Source organism: Varanus komodoensis, unplaced genomic scaffold, assembly GCF_004798865.1.
Source record: "Varanus komodoensis strain SLA01 unplaced genomic scaffold, ASM479886v1 scaffold43, whole genome shotgun sequence".
NCBI classification, from domain to species: domain Eukaryota; kingdom Metazoa; phylum Chordata; class Lepidosauria; order Squamata; family Varanidae; genus Varanus; species Varanus komodoensis.
The window spans coordinates 7,783,994-7,804,582 of record NW_025335985.1 but is presented as its reverse complement, the minus strand read 5'-3'; the positions used below and the strand labels follow the sequence as shown (position 1 = coordinate 7,804,582).

Here is a 20,589-nt window from a genome sequence, read left to right as displayed (position 1 = left end):
TGGGCCTGCTGGGGACCTGCTCCCGTCCTCGGGGCCGGCCTCCCATTCTGCGGAGGAAGCTGCCTGGCAGGGTGTCTGCCTGCCCAGCCCTGTGCTGCTTGCTCTGCCTGGCAGCAGCTCTTCCAGGCTCCAGTGCCGCTACCTGCGTCTTCCAGCCGGAGATGCCGTGCCTTCCGCGAGCCAAGCCTGTGCTTCAGCACCGGACCACAGTGCCCCCCCCCCCACCGGCCATGATGCTCGGCTTCTGCACAAGCAGCGCCTCTGCAAGGAGTCTGAGCCCCCCCCCCCCCCGACAGCATCCTTGTTCTGAAACTCCCGGGGATCAGGCAGCAGCGGCAGAGCAAAGGGCCCCCGCCCCGTCCGTTCTGAATGCGCCGGGGAAATGGCTCTTGCCACGATTCGCCTTCCTCTGCAGCATGGATGGAGTACTTGAAGGCCCTGCTCCTTGCTGGCTGCAGCTCTCCTGTGTTCAGGCTGCTGACAACGCGTCGTGGAATGAAGGCGCTCCTTGCCAGCTCTGACTTCGCGTGCGTCGCCTCCCCCTTTGCCTCTCGTTTTTGCTCTCTGATAGGTTGGACTGGGCTGGCAGCCTCTGTTGAGACCCCTGTGTAGCCACCGTCTCCCCACCGCGTGGCTTGGGACAAACTGGGCTTTTGCCGGGGCGGGGGCTGCTTTCGCTGGCCGGCTTTGCATTCAGCGGGAAGGAGCTTAAGCAGAGATCTTGGCCTGTTCCTTGGGATGCTCGACGGAAGAGGGAGGGGACGCATGACTGGCTACTGAACAGGGGCAGTGGGCCCAGCCAAGCATTCGTGCCACTGAATGCTGGGTCTTGGCCTCGCTGGGTCCAAAGCTAAGCGAGTCTTTCCAAGCCAGCTGCACTCTTACAGCTTCCCTGAATAGCCTGGAACCTGCCCGCCAGACCTGGGGCATTTCCCTAAACGTTTGGAACCCCAGGCTGCTTGATCATGTGGGGCAGTCCTGCACCTCGTGCAACGCAATGTCCTACTGAGCCTGCTGCTCCGGTCCCCTTGTTCGGGGGGGGGGGGCTGGTGAATGATCCCAAATTAGAATTGCACACACGTGATTGAGTTTGTAAAAGAAGCAGAATGTGCATCTTTTAAAGAATGCTGAAATGCTTCTGCTTAACGAGCTAGAGCTTCTGTAGGCGATGGCCCGCTTCATCTGTGGTCAGGGCACCACAGCCGGCAAGCTGGAGAATCCAGTGAATGGATATCGATGCTCAGTCTTGCATGGAGTTGTTGCTCATGCAGTGAAGTATATGCTGGGAAACTCGGTGCAAAATCAGAAGTGCTTTTAAGCATTTCTCATGAGGGAACATGCAGCAATGTCTTGCAAAAATAACAGGGACACAACAGGAAGCGATTCTTGCATTATAAAAGCAAGGAAGCACTTTCAGCTCTATGATTCTCTGATGGTAGAGTTCATCCTACAGCTGTCATGAAGGCCCTGGGACTGCTCTATGCTCCAGCCCATTTGCTCAGTCTAGCCCTGCCCTCCCTCCCTCCTAAGAATTTAGCACTGGGAGAATTTAGCACTATGGATGTTTCTAGTGGGACCCAGTGAGGCAACTGGCACGGGCCGCTGCGGGTCCAGATAGGATCACTACCAGCTTTATATGGGGAGGGGCCTATTGTAGGGCCCACCCTGCATATTGTCACTTGGCCATTGATTCGTAGCAGGTGGTCCAAAGCGGAGTCCCCACACTTGCATGGAAGGGGGTGGCGGCCAAGAGCTCTTGCAAAGCCGTCAGTGCCTTTGAGAGGAGCAAGGAGCTCCGGTGCGTCAGCCGCGACCCCGGTGGGCTCCGCACAGGAACTGTGCTCGCTCGGACAAGTTTCTCGGCCAGCCGTGCCCGGTCGCCTCGCCATGGTGGTGGTGCAGGAGGGGCCTGGAGGAGCGCGTGGGCGAGGCAGACACGGCTTCCCCGGAAGAGCTGCGTGGCTCGGTGCCGCTTGCCCAGAGCCGCGTGCAAGAGCGCTGGCCCGGGGGGCCCGCGGCTGCTGCCCTGCCAGCCAACGGTTGACCGCCTGCAGGGAAGGGAGAGGCTTCCTCGGTGGAGGCGGCGAAGCGGGCCGAGCTGGATCTGGAACTCAAGCGTTGCAAATAAAACCCTGATTCGGAGCGGAAAGCTGCCGCGTGTGCGCGCGTGCTGGGGGGGGGGGGGCGGGCGCGCGGTAGGCCCCCCGGAGAGCAGCGGGCGCGGGAGCCCCGCGGGAGGGAGGGCCGCCGGGTCCGGGCCCGTGCCGCGCGGGACGCCGGCTGGGCCGGGGCAGCGGGCCCCTCGCCACGACCGTCCCCGGGGCGGCGGCTCCAGCTCGCCTCGCCGGGCTTTGCGGCGGCCTCCGTGGCCGCGGCGCCCGTTCCCGCTGGCGGGGAGGCGGCGGCAGCTCCCGCCCCCCGAGTGCCCACGTGCTCCAGCGCGGCGCCTCGGATTGAGCCTTTCGCGCGGCCGCCCGCCGCGGTCGTCATGGCAGCGGCCCAGTGGCCCAATGGGGGCCGCCGGGGCGCGGCCAATCGGGCGGCGCGGCCTTCTTTCCGGAAGGAGCGCCATGGCCGGCGAGGAGAGCAGCGCGCGCGCCTGGCGCGAGGAGAACGACCGGCTGGCGCGGCGCTGGCGCAGGGTAGCTGTCCCGCCGCCGCGCGCGTGCCCGTGCGCTGGCCCTGCCGGGGCTGCGTCGGGGGGGGGGGGCGGCGCGGCTCCTCCGCCCCGGCCGTCGCTGGGCTCGCCGCGGGGCCGGCCGCATCTGCCCGGCAGACCGGCTGGGGACGACGGAGCGGCACTCGAGCCCTCCGGGGGGCGGGCGGGCGGGCGGGAGGGGCGCCGGGAGTCGCCTGCTGTGCGCGCGTGGGGCAGTCGGAGCGGTTCGCACGTGCGGGCGGCTTGCTCGCGTGTTGCACGTTCGGCAAAGGCGCCCGTCAGCGCTACGCCCTCGGGGCAGCCGAGCTGGCCCTCGGCCTTCCTGCTGCTCGTCGCGAAGTGGCCCCCGCGGCCCGCGTTCCTCCCGGCCGTGCCGTCCTCGCCATCCCCGCGTCCGCGAACAAGCCGAGCAGCGCGACGGCTTTCTCTGCCTCGGAGGCAACTGCAGGCGAGCTCGGATGGGCCGCGAGTCAAGGGCGCTTGCTCCGCGCAGTCATTTTGGAAAGCCGATTTATGGGTGCAGAGGCGAGTCTGAGCCTCACGAGAACAAACGGACGCGGAGCGAGCCAGCCGCGTTGCTGCAGCGTCCGACTGGGGCGGCGCTGCCCGAGATGCCCTGCCCGGGCAGCCGCTCTTCCGACTCGGGGCCGTGGCTTCCCCGGGATCGCCCGGCCTCGGGCCTCCCCTCCGCCTGCCTTTGCGCTTCCCACGCGGGTGCGGCCCTCCGGGAGCCTCGTTCGCTCGTGCTGCGCTCGAGTGCGGCGGCTGCAGGTTCATCTCTGTTGCGTCCGGAGCGAGCTCCTCCTTGCTTTGAACCAGGACTCGCCTGTCTTTCTGTTGGTCCAGGGCGTTTGCGGGGCTCTCCTCTTGACCCTTCCGTTTTCTGCCTGTCCGCTTTCCTTGGTGCCCAGCTTTCACGGCCCTGCGTAGTGGCTGGGAATTTAATAGCGCGGATGATCTTGGCCTTGATCTCCACTGAAATGTTCATAGACTTGATGATCTTGTTTAGTTCTTTCACTGCTGTCCTTCTGAGTCTTTTGCAGAAGAATGCAAGATCATTCATAATTCCTAATTCTTAACTGTTGACATTAAAGTAGTATAAGTCTTTTGTGGTTATGATTTTTTAACATTCCGCTGCCATGCTGCTTTTGGACTGTCTTCTTTCATTTTTATCAGTTCATTGCTGTTTTCTGCCAGAAATATGGTATGCTCTGCATATGTTAAATTACTGGTGTTATCTTCCACCAATTTTCACTCCTCCTTCTCTGATTCTAATCCAGCTTTCCTTTTGATATGTTGCATCTACAAACTGAACAAATAGGAGATCAAATACACTCTTGTCTGATCCCTTCGCCTGTAGGAAACCGTTTATGCCCCAACAGCAGCTTCTTGTCTGCAGTACAGGTTAGGCATCAGAACAATCGGATGCTGAGGCCCACGCAGTTCCCTCAGAACCATTCGTAGCTTCTCACAATTCACGCCATCGTAGTCTAAAAAATGCAGACTGGTCTCCTGAAATTCTTGGTATGCTCCAGCAGCCAACGTATATTCATTGATATGATCTTGAGTGCCTTTTTCTTTCGAGAATCCATCTTCAACATCAGGCCAGCCCATATGGTGAAAAATTCTTTGTTGCAAGACCTTGAGCAGCACTTTGGCGGATTCGTTCAATGGTCCTGTAGTTGCTGAACCCTTTTGCATCTCCCTTGCTGGAGATTGGGATGTGCGTGGGACGTTCCTGGTCTTTGCGCCATTGTTTTGTTTCCATGTGTGTCTGCATATTCTTGCTAGGATATGCACCGATTCAGCCTCTCCAGTTGAACCTCTGACAGTTCCCTAGCTGCTCAAGGTGGTTTTTTCTTTGCAAGTGCTTTTGCTTTGCAGGTTCTTCCTCATAGGATTCCTCTTCAACAAATCTGTCCCCCTTTGATCTCTTCTGTATGGTTCTTCCATAAATTCTTTCCACTTTGCTTCATTTTATCGGTCAAATAGTACGCTCCCTTGTTGGTCTTTCAGAGTTCCTACTCTATTTTGTAAACCCTACAGCGAAACAATAAAAAATGAGACAATATTGTTTTGCAAAAGCAAAATCCAGTCATGGTTATTTGTACGCTAAGCATGTACCCCAAGCAGCTGGCTCAGGGAAGGAACCGCCTCTAAAACCGGAGGAAGTACGTGGGCAAAGTAAGACATCCCATCTTCTTTTAAAGAGAAGGCAGACAGCGACCCAGCACCCCCTACAAGAAGTAAGAACTGGCTAACAAATCCTGTGGTGCAAATATGAAGGCCGGTCAAAGGTGTGGCACTGAGAAAAGCTCTGCCACAGGGGTGATCCACTGACTCCCCCCAGTTTTTCTTGCTGGCTGTGTTCCTTCTCCCTCTCGCCAGCTCAACATGGGGCTCTGCCCTGGGTCAAAAACTTCCCAAGCCAGCTTTCTCTTGCACTGAGGGGATCAGCATGCTCCCAGAAATATGCACGGTCTTTGAAGGGCACCTGGATTTAGGGGGTCTCTGTACTGGCTGGTCCCTTGTCTGAGCTGCTGTATCAGAGACTGTGTTTTCTGTCTTTCTCACTTGTCGACATCAAGGCATATGTCTCCTCGCAAGAAAGACAGCTTGCTTTGCAAGGCATGCCACGGGCCAGGTGTTACCCTGTCCAAAAGGGTGGGGAACGTGTTGCTCTCCAGAGTTCTGACTTGCCGCGCTCGCTCGTTGTCCCTCACCAGGGGCTGTGTGGGCCAGCGCTGGTGAGACTGACAGGCCAGAGCATCTGGAGAGCTGCGAGTTGTCCGCCCTCGCCCTGCAGGCTTCTGTCAGCTGCCGCCCAGAAAAGGGGCTTGCTCTGCATGTGCTGCACTTCCCTGCGCGTGGCGGTTGCGCCGATGCCACGCGGGGAACTTCAGGCGCCCTCTCGTGCCGTCCTTGGCAGGTGACGCGGTCTCCAGGCCCGGGCTGTTCGGCGACACAAGCAGCACAGCAGTTGCGGCTCGACTTTGCCACGCTGCTCCAGCACATCCAAGGTAGCTCCCGGAGGCCTTGCTTGGCAGGGGCAGAACTGGTCACCGCATGCCGCCTCTGGCACAAAAGGGGGCAGCTCTCCCTTGCGTGCCGGACTGTGGGACTTGGTGAGAGAGACGTGGAATTCCTCGTGTCTCCTGCCACCCGGAGAGGACTGTTTGTTTATTTATTTATCTATCAGCGTTGCATCCCACTTTTTTCTTATGAACTCAGAGTGGCTTCCATCCTCCTCCTCCTCCTCCTCCTCCTCCTCCTCCTCCTCCTCTCAGTCATATCTCCACAACAACACTCCTGTGAGGTAGGCTGGGCTGAGAGTCTGACTGGCCCAGTCTCCAAGCTGGTTCCATGTCTGAGCAGGGACTAGAACCCAGACCACCTGGATCCCTGCTCCACCTTTTGAACCCCTACACTGGCTCTCCTTTTCTAGCAGAAGAGAGACTGACTCTCTTAGCCTGACTGAACCCTGGGCTTTGAACTCCACGTCCTGTCCCCAGAAGGGTGCCAGATCCAAGGAATCCTGCAGGCTGGAGTAGGCCTTCCGTCTGGCCGACTTCCCTCTGCTTCAGGCAATGCACGCACCTGCCTTGGCGGTGAAGTGCCGCCTTCTCGCTGGTTTGGCCGCTCCCTGCCATGGTTCTTGCTGGCTGCTTGCCCTGGGAGGGGAAGGTTAACGAGGGCCCGGCTGCTCTGTTCCCCCAGGCCAGGCTGTCCAGACGCTCATCCTTGGGCCAGCAACGTGGGACGTGGGCTTTCCGGGGCAGAAGACGGTCCTCCTCTTTTGTTGTTTTTGTGTACATCTTCCCCCCCACGCCCCCCCCCCATGCTCATGGTTGCCCTTGTACCTGAAAGTTGGACTCTGCGCAGGTTCACACATCAAATCAACCCATCCCAGGATGCCGTCACAGAGGCTGACGGAAGCGCCGAGAAGCCGTGATGAGCCAGGCAGATGCTTGGGCGCCATGGCTTGCGTCCCGCCCCCCCCCCGCCCCCCCCCCCTCACGCGCAGAGAATCTGTGTGGCTGGAGGGGCTGCTCTTGGATACTGCTCCGAGGCGTGACCTGTCCTCCCCCTTGGCTCTCGCCTCTGTCCTCGCAGGGCTTCCGGCCACATTCCCAGCTCTGCCAGTGGAGCTGGCCGCCCTCTGCAATTCCCTCTTGCTGGATCTTCATCTCTCCAGCCACTCTGCCGAGGAGCTGCTGCCGAAAATAGACCACGGGCTCAGCAGGGGTAAGCAAGCAGGCTTCAGCGGCCCAAGGGAGAAGCGGCAAGAGCCCGGGGGCTCCATGGCGGTCAGAGGCTGGCGAGGGTGATCTCCGCCTGTGCGCCAGCCAGCCCTGCCTCAAGGGGTGCCGGGGCCTGGCTCCCTGTGCCTGTGCGAGCCACACGGCGTGGTGCCAGCGGTGGCGGCCCCTCCCCGCCCTGCTCGGGAGGAGGCCAGGCCCAGCCAGGCGTTCTCTGTCCCCACTAGTCCTGGAGGCGTGTGCCGTGCCTGCCCAGGGATGCGGCCCAGAGGACCTCTGGCGGAAGCTGCTCCGGCAGGGGCTCCCCGAAGAGCTCCAGGCCCCCCTGCATCAGCTGGCGGCCCTGCAGGGGGCGCTCTGGCTGGCCACGGGCCGCCGGGGATCTGCGGCAGGCCTCTTCCAGCTCCTGAGCGGCGCCAAGGTAGGGTGGCAGCCGGGCACCCCTTCTTCCCAGGCGGGAGGCGCTGCGTTCCCGGTGGCTGACGGGCGGGGTGTGGTGGCGCTCCCCTCGGTCACAGGTCGCCCTCCAGGAAGATTTGCCTGGGGAAGCCTCTCCACCAGCGTTTTCCGGGAAAGTGGCCCCGATCTGCGTCAGCCGTGCTTCGGCCTGTTCGCCTCCCATCCCAGGAGGCAGCCCGAGAGCCACGGGGTGGGAGAGAGGCCTGGTTGCTAGTTGTGCCTTGAAGTGGGCATTGCTTCTCCTTGAGCCTCTCTTCTGGCTGGTGCCCGCGGTCCGCCTCAGCACCCGGGCGGGATCTGGGGTGGCACAAGGAATGGGCCAGTCTGGCCTGGAGTCGTGGGTCGTGTCTTCCTCAGAGCCAGGGACCTTCTCCTCGCCACGGCCGTGAAGCTGAGCTCACCTCACTGCTGCAGGCGTGGTGTCCGCCGGACGTGGAGGCATCGGATCCCCTCCTTGTGGAAAATGGCCAGCACCTGGGAGGCGCTCTCCGGGTGTCCGCCGCCCTCCTGCAAGGTGCGGCTCATCCGCCCCTCCTTGCAGCCCAAGCAGCTCTGCCCGGCTGCCGCAGCTGCTTCTGCCGGGGGCCTGCACAGATTTTGCAGGCAAATAGTTCGGTCTGCGGGCAGGACGGTCTCGGGTTGTGACAAAGCCGGAGGGGTCTGGTGGCCTGGAAATCGGATATGCTCTTCAAAGTTGCGTTCCACCTGGGCCTGTGAGCTCACCTGGGAATTGCAATTTGTAGGACGCGCCCTCCCTGGCTCAGTGGGGGAAGGGAGGCAGAGCCCACCCCCCTCCCCCCCCCATCCGAGTGCCCTTCCCCTTCGGGCATTTCCCCTAACGTTCTAGCAACACATTCAGGAGCCGGCCGGCCAGTGCTTGGAGGGCGTCCTGGCGGTAGGGCAGGGAAGGGCCGGTCCCGGGCAGCAGCCCCCTCTGCCCCGCTCGCTCTGCTGGGTGCGAAGGGGGCGCGCGTCTGAGCGTCCGTGTCCGCGCCAGGTGTCGACGAACTGGACGCCGGCCGTCCTGCGGCCGCCCTCGCCCACCTCCAGGTGGCAGCCACCGGGCTGTGCTCCAGGCAGGCCCTTGCCCGGATCTTCGCCTTGATGGGATGCTGCAGCTGGAAGGCGGTACGGGCACAGAGGCGGTGGGTGCGCTCGGGGCCACGCGCAGCTTCCGGGGCGTGCGTGTCGGAGGGGAAGGAGTGGAAATGGTGGCGCTCAGTGCGGGGCGGGCAGCGTGCCGGCCTCTGGGACTCGGGTGCCAGGTGCCAGGGGGAAGCAGCACTGGCCTGTCCTTGTTCCCCTCCTCGTTCTGCCCCAGAAAGTTCAGCCTGATGCCCTGAGCATGGCAGAGCTGTCAGCCGGCAGCCTTTCCCTAACCGGTGGGGCAGCACAACCTGCGCTCGGGGTGCGCTGCATTCTGACGGGGAGAAGCTACGGACAGCGGGACCGGCGTCCACAACACTGCCGGGAAGGCAGGGTGATCGCTGAGCAGCCGGGCTGCCCTCCTGGGTCTCGGCCGCTGTTTTCCTGCAGGCCGGCCGGCTGGCCACTTCATGCTGCACGCGGTTCTTTCCGCATCAGGGCAAGCCGCAGATGGCCCTCCAGCACCTGCGACGGGCCCTCCAGGTGGATTTCGCGTTCCTCCCGGCCTTGCACCAGGCCGCCGCGCTGTACCGCCAGCTGGGGCTTGTGGACGCGGAACTGGAGGCCCTGGCGCTGCTTCACCAGGTCTGTGGAGCCGCCTGGCTGCCGTGGGAGGGGCCGGAAGGCTCCGGGCGGCCCGGCGTCTCTGCCTGCAGGCGGAGGGAGCGCTGGCCAACCTCCTTCCCCTCAGTGGCTGGTCCACTTTCCTTGCCGGCCGACGCAGCTGACTCCGGGGCCTGCCTCTGGTGGGCTGCATGGGGCAGTGGCCGTCCCTGATTTCCCCCTTTCCGTCAGGGGCCCAGGCTCCCTCCCGCCCCACCTCCTCTGGCAGCATTCTGCCCCTCACCCCGATCCGGAGCAGGGACTGATGGTGCCACGTTTCTGCCTCCCCACGTCTCCTCACCAGGCGACGGTAGACGCTGCCCACCCGGGTTTCCCAAGCCCAACAGAACTGCTCATCTGTGGCCCCAGACTGGCTGCCTTCTTTGTCCAGAAGAGTCCCGTGGAAGTGAAGTACACGATGGCCCAGAGGTGTCTCCAGGCGGGGAGGTGAGCGCCCTCTTCCTGGCACTCGCTTGGGATTCGCGGGATGGTTGGCCTTGATTTTCCTAGCCGTCTCAGATCACTTTCGGGGTGGTCCTTCCATAGAAGGACATTGTCTTCTGGCCCACAGACGAGTCCGGCTGGGTAGGGAGAAAGCACAGGTCACACGCTGAGGGCGAGAGGCCCACGGGGGGCCCCGTGGCTGCCACTGACATGCCCCTTCCTCTGCAGGGCTGCCGAGGCGGTGGAGCACTACCTGGACCTCCTGGCCCTGCTGCAGGACGGACCTCCTGCCCAGGTGGGCCCAGCCGCTGCTCTGGGACGGGCTTGTTCTCGGCACTTCCACATGTGCGCAGCCTTAACTGCGTTCAGAGCCCCTCGTCCCCGAATGGGCTGCCACTGCCTCCATTTGGTGCCAGGTGAAAACTGTCCTCTTTCAAAGGCTTTTCAAATCCTGACTTTAACGCCTGATGGTAAAAGCTCGCCTGGCTGCCAGCAGGTTCCCGCTCCTTCCCCCGTACTTGCAGCGGCACTGCTGGCCTGTTTTTAATGGCAGCCGCTTCGAGAGCCCTTCGTGGGCCATCCGGTGGCCTATAAATGCAGAGGCCTGTAAATACAGGTCAGCGCTGAATGGGTTAATGATAAAAAGAAATATAACAAGTCCCACGAAAATCCGTTGAAAGGGCTGTCTTAGAAATAGATATTAATGAAACTTTTAAAAAATGAGTACTCAACTAGCCCCTGAAACCCAAGCGTAAATCTGAAGGCCTTGCAACGGGTTGACTGGATTTTGATGAGCTATTTCACATTTGCCTTCTGAGTTCCTAAAGGCCTCTCTGCTTTACAAGGACTTGGAAAAGCTTTCCCTTGGTCCCTGAAAATACTGTATTGGTGTCCTTGTCAACCAAAAAGTCTTGACTGATCTGAGAGATCCCGAGATCTGTCTCCCATCGAAGCAGCCCCAGCCGGGTTTTGGGGAGGGGCGAGCCCTTTCGTTCTCCTGGGGCGGAGCTGTGGTGCGGCTTATAAAGCTGCTGCCTTGAAGACGCAGTGCTCCTGTCCGATCGTGGAGCCTGCTAGAAGGGCTGAGCCGGGATCTTGCGAGGCCGGACTGGGCCAGTGGTGCCAGGAGGCAGGGAGGGGGGTGGCTGGCCCGACGCCACGGAGAAGCCATGCAAGTCCTTCGGAACGCTGTGCTCCCGCATTCCCAGGACGACGTGGCCTGCTTCCTGAGGGCGCACTGGGCGCTGATGCTGGGCGGGGGCTCAGGGGCTCCCCCCTTTCTCCAGGTGTCTCCCCGCAGAGAGTCAGCCTTGCCCAGAGTCCCCGAGGTCTTCCTGGAAGCGGCCTCGGGCCTGCAGGAGCTGGCCAGGCACCGAGATGCCATTGCAGTGTGCGAGGAGGTGGTCGCCCGAGCGAGCGAGCTGGTCCCGGAGCGGCTGCAGGTGGAGCTGGGCTGCAGTGCCAGGGCGATGGCGGGATCCCTGAGGGCCCAGGCTGCTGGCGTCCCCGCGAGGCAAACGAGAGAGAGCCTGTGCTGCGTGCTTTGGCGGGCAGCAGCCTATCTGGCCCAGGGCTGGGCCTGGGCCGGGCTGGGAGACCCCAAGGAAGCCGTCGGCCTCCTGAGCAGGTAATTTGGGTGTGGCTCGATTCTCTGCACTCGGCCTAGGTTGTGCGGGAGACACTGGTGCCGGGACACAGCCCTTGTTCCCGCTGGCCAGGAACGATTCCCTTGTGTTACGCCTTGAATGTCAGAATCCTGCTACGGCTGACCCAGGTTTGGAAACCGGGCTGCGCGGCAGCGCTGCATGACTGCGCTTTGCTTCTGCTTGCCGTCGTGTTTGACGCGGAGCAGTGCAGGGTGCTGGGCTCCCGCTGTCGCCTCCCTCTCCGTGACCCTCGTAGCTCAGGCAGAGCGGCACCTGTGCTTTCGAAAGAGAGAGACGTGTGGGATGGCGTCACGGATGCCGCTGGTTCCTGTGGCTGTGGGCAAGCGCCAGGCGCACAGCCGGCCCCACAAGGCCCACGGTTCTGCTTGGCGCCAGCCCTCCCGGCAGCCCTGCAGTGGCTCTGCTTTGCTTTTTCCGTAACAGGTGCCTTAACGATCTCCTAAGAATCTGTTTCGTGAGTACAGGTACGGACCGAGGTGCCCCTGCTTGCTCCTCGCTGTTCCTGCTTGCCGGAAGGAACGCTTTGCAGACACGCTGTTGCCCAGCGGGCCAAATGGGGCGAGCTGCTCACACGAGAGGAGGGTGCGGGGAGGTTCTCTGGTGGCACCCGGGAGGAAAGCCGGCCGCCTCGGAGGAACGGTCTGCGTCTGCCTTGACCGTTGGGAGTTTTCTGCTCCGGGGCTCCTGCCTCTGCTCTCACTCCCGCTGCTGTTCCTCAGCTTGTTCTGCAAGATGGCGTTCTGCAGCACCTGGCAGCTGCTGCGTGGGGGAGCCAGCGGATCAGGTCCTTGATGACGGCCGGTCCTTTCCCTGTCAGGCAGCAGCCCCGAGGAGGAAATGGAGCGGACGGCGATCCCGGAAGCAAAGGTGCTTTCCCAAATCAGGCAGCTGGCCCTGACTGGACGGGGCGCTCAGTTCCTGCAGCTGGAGCGCGACAAAGAGGCCTTGATGGATTTCCAGCACAGCTTGTGCATCTGCCCAGGTGTGGAAATTGGCGGGAATCCTTTAACTGTGCAACAGGGAGAAAGTCTGGCTTGCGACAGCTTCTGTGGATGCCTGATAATAAATAGAATAAATCATGTGGATGAGGCATCGATATGCGTGCCAGGTGGCTTTTTAGTGCACGATAGGGAATTTGGAGCCTCTTCACGTGAGCTGAATGCCTCAGAGGAAGGAGGTCGGAGAACAAGACGCAGCGGGTGGGCAGCTGAGACAAGGTCCCCCCGGGGGAAGACGCGGCTCCTTTGGCGATTTCACTTGTCGCCCCAAGCCGCACGGAGGCCCCTTCTGGCTCCACGACTTCCTTTGTGCTTTTCAGACGGTCCCACTGCTAACCTGTACTTGATCCACACCCTCTGGAAGCTGGGCCGACGGCAGGAGGCGGCGGCACGCTGGCAGAGGTTCTGCTCCAGCCCTTCTGCTCCAGAGGTTCCAAAGGCAGAAAGGTACGGGCGCCTGCCAACGCTGCTCTTGCCCCCTGAGCACCAGCGCCATTGGCAAGGGAGGGGAAGTGCGGGGCACGTGCGGGAAGAGCTGCTTTGGTCCCCACTGCAGCCGCCCCTCCCAGCAGCTGCTCTCAGCCCTCGGCGCCCGCTCTGTCTTGGGCAGCCAGCCGCCAGCCAGGAGGAGGGAGGGTTTTCCAAAAGCGGGAGGAACGGCCCCCGACATCCATATTAGTCTGAGCCGGGGGCTCACAGACTTTTCAGGGGTGCAAGAAGAAAGGTGCAGTCCACCCCCCTTTAGCTCACTTCCCCAAGAAGCAGCTGGGCAGCCTTCTGGGAGGGCTGGTTCAGTGAGCGGGGCTTGGACCTGAGGGCCACAGCTCCTGTTCTGCGATCCCACGAAACCCGAGGCCCCACACGGCTGCAGCCAGACCAGGCAGAAGGCTCCGAAGTCGGAACTGTGGCTTCCCTGCAAGAAGGTGCATGCCAGCCTCTCGAAACAGGGATAAGAGGAAGGGATAAAAGGCATGTGCGGATCAAAGAGAACCTCGGGAACAACTCAGGGCCGAAACAGCGGAAGGCTCGCCCAGGCCTGTTCCGTGTGCTGCCTGCGCATGGCTGTCCCAGTTGGACAGGGCCCGGTCCGGGACCCCAGCATGCCCAAGGGCGTGGTGGCCCATGTGGGTGAAGCCACCTTGATGCCCAGACCCTGGGCCTCTCCAGCTGCATTCACAGACTGTCAAGGGGGTGAGGAGACCCCGAGCAGAAGGCGCCCTTTCTAGCTTTTCTGCTTCTTAGGTGCCCAGAACTGGACACAGCGCTCCAGGGGAAGTCTGACTAGAGCTGAGTGAAGGGGGACCAGCACTGCGTGTGTTCTGGAGGTGATGCTTCTGTTAATGCAGCCCCAAATTGCGTTGGCCCTGTTTGCAGCTACATCACCTTCTTGGCTCTTATTCAGCTTGTGATCTACAACAATTCCAAGATCCGTCCCACTTGCAGTATCGTTGAGCCAAATACTATTCCCCGTCTTGTAATGTTGCCTCTAGATTCTTTTTCCTAGTTGAAGAATTTGTCATTTGTCCCTCTTGAATTTCATTCTGTTGTTCTCAGTTCAAGAGCACCTTGAATCTTCTTTCCCTCTTCCAGGGCATTAGCTATCCCACCCAGGTTTATGTCATCTGCAGACTTCATAATTGTTCTAGGACTGAACCTCGTGGTACCCCACTTCTTATCTCTTCCCAGTTTGAGAAGGTGCCGTTGATGGGCCCGCTTTGAGTCCGATTCTGCAGCCAACTGTAGATCCACCTGATTGTTGTTCCACCTAACGCACCTTTAGCTAGTTTGCTAATCTGGACGTCATTCATGAGACGCACCGTCAACGGCTTTGCTGCAGTCAAGCCAGATTATGTCCACAGCACTCCCACCGTCCACCGGGGAGGTTGCCCAGTCAAAACATGGAATCGGCGTCATCGAGCAGGAGCAGTTCTTGAGGAACCCATCCTGGCTCCCGGCACTCACCGCATTGCTTTCAAGGTGCCTGCAGACGGGCTGCTTCACGATCTGCTGCAGCATTTTCCCGGGGTTGGTGCCAGACTGACTGGTCTGTGTTCCCGGGCCCTTCCTTTTGGCCTCCAGGATTTCTCACAGATAATCAGTCGCCAGTGGTTCTGAGGGTTCTTCCACCAGCTCCTTTATGGCTCTGGGAGGGGGTTTATCGAGCCCTGGAGATGAGAAGTCGTTCAGCCCGATTAGACGATCCCGGACCGTTTGCCGTCCACACTCAGCAGCTGAACCCCCATTTCTTTCCTTTCTCTTTTTCTTTGGACATTTCTGAAAAAGGCTTTTTTCGTTCCTTTTCGCATCCCTCGCCAGCCTCGGTTCATCCCCAGCCTTGGCCTTCCTGACGCCTCCCCTGCGATTCTGCGCCGCCAGCTTGCATTCCTCCCTCGGAGCCTGGCCTGCCTCCCACCTCCTGGGCATGTCTTTTTTGTTTTCAGACCGTCTCTGGGCGTTGCGTGAAGCCGCATGGGCTTTTCCTGTTGCTTTCTACCCTTTTTCCTAGCTGCAGTTGTTCGTACTTGTGCCTTTAGTGTGTTTTTTTAATTCCCACCCTTCCTGGATTCCTTTTCTAATTAGAGTCACTTGCCATGGGCCTTTGTTCTACGTTTATTAACATTGGCTCTCTTGAATTACAAGGTACATGTTTGGTTACTTTTGGCTTTGATTCGTTTAGAACCAAGAATTCAGGTATGGCACGGCCGCTTTCCCTCAGAACTGCAGAATGCAATTCAGTAGTACAATTGCCAAGCTCTGACACTTAAGGGAAAATCCACCTCAGTGCATAGTTATCCGGTGAAATGCACTTGGCTCCGCACTGCTGCAAGCGAGGAGGATCTTGGCACGGTTGCACATCACAAGCTGCATCTGAGTCAACAATAGGATGTGAAAAAGGGAAATGCTCCTTTGGGCGGCATTAATAGAAGTGTGACTTCAAATCGAGCGAGGGACAGCTTCCCCTTGACTTAGCAATGGTTAGCCCTCATCCTGAGTGCTGTGTCTGGTTCTGGGTGTCACAGTTAAAGAATGACATTTTAATTGTAATTTAATAAAACATTTCTGGCCCGTCTTTCACTGAATGTCTCAAGACAGCTAAATAGCAAACTGTTACAGAAAAGGTTCAGAGAAGGACAACAAAGATGATCAAGGTGCTAAAAATAAAGCCCCACGGGGAGAGATTGAAAGAACCGGGCATGTTTAGCCTGGGGAAGAAAGGACTGGAGTGAGACATGATAGCGCTCTTCAAGAATTTGAAAAGTTCTCCCCCAGAGAAGGGCTGGGTTCTTGCCTGGATCATCCCCGAGTGGGGGGCGCAGACTCATGGGCTCGGGTTCCAGGAGGACAGATCCTGGTGGAACGTTGGGAAGAACCTGTAGGACCAGGGAGCCAATTCCCTTGGGAGGCCATTCATTCATTCATTTAGAATTTTTGTATTCTGTCCCATCGCAAGAGCCTCGGGATGGCTTACATACAATAAACAAACAAATACAAATAGTGCAAATTAAAATCCAGATTCACCCTGGGTGTAAATTAAAAACCTATAGGTGATATTAAAAATTGTTAAAATATCGTTTAAATAAAAAGGTCTTAGCCTGGCACCGAAAATCAAAGATAGTGCCAGGCGGACCTCTCTGGGGAGCGCATTCCACAGGTGAGGCGCCACCGCAGAGAAGGCCCTCCTCCGGGTACTTAACCTCCTAATGTCTTTCACGGAGGGTTCCCAGAGGAGGGCCTCTGCTGCCGATCTCAGCGGGTAGGAGGGCAAATATGGATGCAGGCGTTCCTTTAGGTATCCAGGTCCCAAGCCGTTAAGGCCATGAGCTCTTCTACACTGGAGGCAGCCCGGACGCGACTCCAGAGGCTTCCGCCCAGAGTCCCTCCTTGAGCAGCAGCTGGGCCTGGTGGCTTCATTGGCCCCCTCTGGCGCTCCCTTCCGGGACTCCGAGAGCCCCCCATGCTTCGCCTGCACTTAGAACATCGTAGACAGCTTTGGGGGCCGCACCTGAGAAAGGATATTGTAGAGCTGGGAAAAACGCAGAAAGGGGCAACTCACGAGATCTAAGAGCTGGAGCAGCTCCCCTACAAGGAAGCGTGGCTTCTGGGACTGTGGAGAGACATCCCCCTGCCCCTCCCAAAGGGTTACCTGAAGGGTGGAAGATTCAGGACAGGTAAAAGGAAGAACGTTACCTCCAAGATGTAATACTGCTCAGCCCCTTGCATAGTTTTAGAGGCAACTCGGATAGAACCCTGGACTGCCAGTAACTCCCAGTCCTGGTGGCTGCATGGCGGCTCCAGTACCAGAGGCAGCGAGCCTTCATACAGCAGTTGCTGGGGAACATGGGTAGGAGGGTGTGTTGCACTCATGCCTTGTGCTCCACCCATGTTTGGTGGGCAGCTGTGCAGCCAGTGCTTGGACATGAGGCTGGACTAGCTGCACCTTCGATCCGATTCAGCAAGGCTCTCGTTCTGCTCCGAAGCGAGCAGCAACCTTTTGGTAGCCCTTAGCCGTTTTGCAGGATTCTTCAGAAGGCTGTTCCGGTCCCTCGCTGGACATGGGCAACATTTTTCCAGGACTTTTTGAAATTGCCTGGCGCGTCTGCCTTTCCTTGCAGCCATGGAAAGTCAGGCGTTTGGAGTTCACCTGTGCCTTAACGTCAGACAGATGCAGGGCGCAGATCCAGGGCGAGAGGAGCCCCTGGATAAGGCTGCGCAGAACCCGTCGCCAGTCCCACCGCATTTTCTGTACTGTTTGTTTGACAGTCTTGTTTTTAGGAGCTGGAACTCTGACCCAGTGAGAGCTACTGGCCCACCTTCCCACCCACAGGCACACCCCTTGTGCACGTGTTTGTGTATCGAACTGCTGAAAAGCTTTGCTTTCCTTGAAAGAACCAGAGGGGAGTTGTGTAAGGAACAGTTGGCTGTACTAGTGGAAGGAAAATAGCTGTCAAAAATCTAACCTGCTGAACTGTTGTAGTCTGGAAAAACCTTAGCCTTCTATCATAGCTATCACTTTTAATCCCTGCAAATGTGGAGGGCTGACTATATGTAATCCAATTTACACACACATTTGACTTAGAAACATAGAAAACAGAGCGAGTCAGAAGGGGCCTCCCGGGCCATCTAGTCTGACCCTCAGCTCTAGCTGGCTCTGCTCACAACATGCCCACCATGTGGACGTCCAGCCTGTCCTTGAACACCCGCACCGATGGGGCCTCAACCGCATCCTGTGGAAGCCCATTCCACACCCTCGGGGTCCCGACTGTCAGGAAGTGCTTCCTGGCATCCAAATGGAACCTGGGTTCCCTGAGCTTTACTCCGCTGGGGCACGTCCTGCCTTCCTCTGCAGGGGAGAACAGGTCTCTGCCCACCTCCGTGTGACACCCCCTCACATACCTGTATGTCGCCAACAGACCCCCTCTGAGTCTCCTCTCCTCCAGGCTGAAGAGACCCGGTTCCCTCAGTCTCGCCTCATACGGCATCCCCTGCAAACCGGCCCCCAACCTTGTGGCCCTGCGCTGCACTGACTCCAACCTGATTTGATTTAAGGACAGATTTCTGTTTCCTCAGGAAGGGAGCTCATTCGTAACCCGAGGACTGCTCTTTCACTTGGCACAGGTCACCACGGACGGTCTTGACTCCCAACGACTCTTTCCCAGCCTGTAGCCCTACTAGCCTAACCTGCCGGTCTCCTTCAGAGGACCACCACAGCAGCCCTGATCCGTCTTCTTTTTTGTTCCAGAAGCTTCCCGCTGTACCTGCTTACGTATGTGAAACAGATGACATTCCCTCACGCGGAATCCCTCACCAGGACCATGGAAAGCTGCCTGAGAGGGAGCGGCGAGGGCACCTAGCCCTGCCGCTCCTCCGCTGCTCTTCCTTTCCGCTTAGATGTCCTTCTGGGTGGTTCTTCCGGAACCCTCCTTGCCTGCGTAAAGCAGAACGTTGCTCTTGGATTAACGGGTGGGTTAATCATAAAAAGTGTTCCTAGCAAAAAGGATGTATGATGTAGAAGCCTATTTTTTCCATTTCATAAAAATATTTTCACAAAATTTTCTCAATCTAATGGTTTATGGAATGATGTGACATGGAAATGACTGAGGTGCAGTTGCAAAACAAAACCTTACAGAAAATAAAAGCACCCCCTTGTCCTTTGTTCTTCTGGGAAAGGATTTGTGGAGAAATTATATTGAGCAGTGAACCAAGCCATCCCAAGCACAAGGGTAGGCCTGGCTGCTTCTGCTCCAGACGCCTTCTGTCCTCACAGCCTCAGTCTGCCTCTAGAAGGCAAGTTGCTCATCCCCAGCTGGCTCCACCACCCTTGTTCCCTGGTGCCTAGGAGAGAAATCACTGCAGGAAGGCCAGGGAGGAGAGGTGCGTGCCCAGAGCAGGAAGTTGCAGGGGCTCCAGCTGGCCAGCTGCAGCATGAGCGGGTCTTTCTACCCACCGGATTCTGGCTAGCTGGCTCCCCGGGGCATGAAAGAGTGGGTTGTACAGAGATGTTGCTTCAGCTGCCCTTTGAAAGATTTCCTTCTGATCGTTGTTGAAAGTGCTTAGGCTGTGCTTGGATTTTTTTTACTCATCTCTTAATGGTCAAAGTTTGCTTTCTGCAATATTCTGAATTGCTTGAAGAGGGAGATGCAAGGAAGGGTTCAAGTCTTCTTGGAAGACAAGCCTCCCCAGTCCCAGAGGTGTGGGGCAAGCCAAGAGTACTCAGTGGTGCCAGGCTTTCAGACCTGCTTGGAAAGAATGCATTCGGTGGAAGCGTACAATCAAACACTCAACGGCTTATTTACAGCAACAGGGATCCTTAAATTACAACAGTGCTGAGGAACAGCAGTTTAAGACTGGCTGTGAGGAAATGGGGCATGAACAGAGTGCTTTGTGGAGTTAGTGTCACGTGTATTTTTGCAGGGACGGGGAAGGAGACTTTGAATGGGCACTCTTTCAATATTTTCAAGATTTTATTTTCCTGGGCTCCAGGATCATCACAGATGGTGACTGCAGCCAAGAAATTAAAAGACGCTTGCTCCTGGGGAGGAAAGCTATGGCAAATCTAGACAGCATACTGAAAAGCAGAGACATCACCCTGTGGACAAAAGTGCGTATAGTCAAGACCATGGTTTTCCCAGGTGCAATGTATGGCTGTGAAAGTTGGACCATAAGGAAGGCTGAGCGCCGAAGGATTGAGGCCTTTGAAGTGTGGTGCTGGAGGAGACTCCTGAGAGTCCCTTGGACCGCAAGGCAATCAAACCGGTCAGTCCTAGAGGAGATCAACCCTGGCTGCTCTTCAGAAGGCCATACACTGGAGATGAAACTCAAATACTTTGGCCACCTGATGAGAAGGAAGGACTCCCTGGAGAAGAGCCTAATGCTGGGCACAATAGATGGCAGATAGAGGGGAGGGCAGAGCATGAGGTGGCTGGAGGGGGTCACTGGGCCAGTGGGTGTGGGCTTGGGTGGACTCCAGGGACGGTGGAGGACAGGGGGGCCTGGAGGAGTGTTGTCCAGGGGGTCGCGATGGGTCGGACGCGACTTCACGACTAACGTCACATAAAACCGGATGCCTTTTCTGAGGGCGACTCCAACAGTGGCAGAAAGGGAAGCAGAAGCCCAGGGGTGCTGCTAGAGCAGCTGCGAGGCCGGCGGCAGCTCTCCGGCGCAGGGAGGGCGGCCACACCGGCTCCGCAACAGCTGCGGCGCCATCGGAGCGGCGCCCGCCGCCGAGCCGGCCCTGCGGCGTCACGGTCGCGCCCCGGTGCTGCTTGCTCGGCCTGCCTTGTCAAACGAGCGGCGGGAGCCGGGCTGGAGCCCGGCTGCTACGGGACGTCGGGGGGAATTGGGCGGCAGAGCACTCTGCCCGTGCTCAGAAGCACTGGCGCGCCCAGGCTCGAGCTACTTCCGGGGTCGCGTGCCCCGCCCCGACTGACGCAGCGCTGCCCTCACGTGACACCGCTCGATCGCCGCAGTAAGAGCCCGGAGAGCTCGTCTTCAATGGCCGCCGTGCCGTGTCAATCATGTACTTGTCAATCATTGATTGGCCTCAAAATCCCCCAGCGTTTGTGACGTGTCCCAATCGATATGAGTTGCTAGGCAGAAATGGAATGAGGGCGGGGCTTTCTCTTGAAACTAATTTCTCCTCTTTACATTTGGAGGATTTTTCTGATTGGGTGATCTGTTGCCGGGAGGCCCTGCTTCCCGATGAACCTGCTTCTCCATTCGTTGAAGCCGGCAGAGCGGCTTGGGCTTCCGATTGGGCGAGCGCGGCTGACTCCGTTTTTCCGATTGGCTGAGGCGGCACCTGTTGCTAGGCAGAGTGCGGCCTAGCTTGCCGGGCGGAGCGTCACTCCCGATGA

General features: G+C 58.7%; 1 protein-coding gene across 5 annotated transcripts; it reads left to right on the top strand.

Moving 5' to 3' along the window:
* The first annotated feature begins 6,007 nt into the window (after positions 1-6,007).
* FANCG (FA complementation group G) lies at positions 6,008-18,285 on the top strand. 5 transcript variants are annotated; one of them, XM_044443935.1, is made up of 12 exons: positions 6,008-6,904; positions 7,146-7,339; positions 7,735-7,891; positions 8,375-8,505; positions 8,962-9,108; positions 9,431-9,573; positions 9,799-9,865; positions 10,857-11,197; positions 11,661-11,701; positions 12,055-12,219; positions 12,556-12,682; positions 17,979-18,285. In XM_044443935.1, exons 1-12 carry the CDS (start codon positions 6,571-6,573, stop codon positions 18,085-18,087), a joined length of 1,956 nt encoding a protein of 651 aa, XP_044299870.1. In that variant the 5' UTR covers positions 6,008-6,570; the 3' UTR covers positions 18,088-18,285. The 5 variants fall into 5 exon arrangements, 3 of the variants coding, with proteins under 3 accessions (XP_044299870.1, XP_044299869.1, XP_044299872.1); XM_044443934.1 differs by having other exon boundaries at positions 17,976-18,285; XR_006416057.1 differs by lacking the exon at positions 11,661-11,701 and having other exon boundaries at positions 17,976-18,112.
* The last annotated feature ends 2,304 nt before the right edge of the window (positions 18,286-20,589 follow it).

What these genes read in the sequence shown, in the direction of transcription:
- FANCG (XM_044443934.1), top strand. Translation starts at nt 6,571, where the DNA reads ATGCCGTCACAGAGGCTGACGGAAGCGCCGAGAAGCCGTGATGAGCCA. An exon ending in AGCTCCTGAGCGGCGCCAAG is followed by an intron (nt 7,340 to 7,734) that starts GTAGGGTGGCAG and finishes TGTCTTCCTCAG; the next exon opens with AGCCAGGGACCTTCTCCTCG. An exon ending in GATGCTGCAGCTGGAAGGCG is followed by an intron (nt 8,506 to 8,961) that starts GTACGGGCACAG and finishes TTTCCGCATCAG; the next exon opens with GGCAAGCCGCAGATGGCCCT.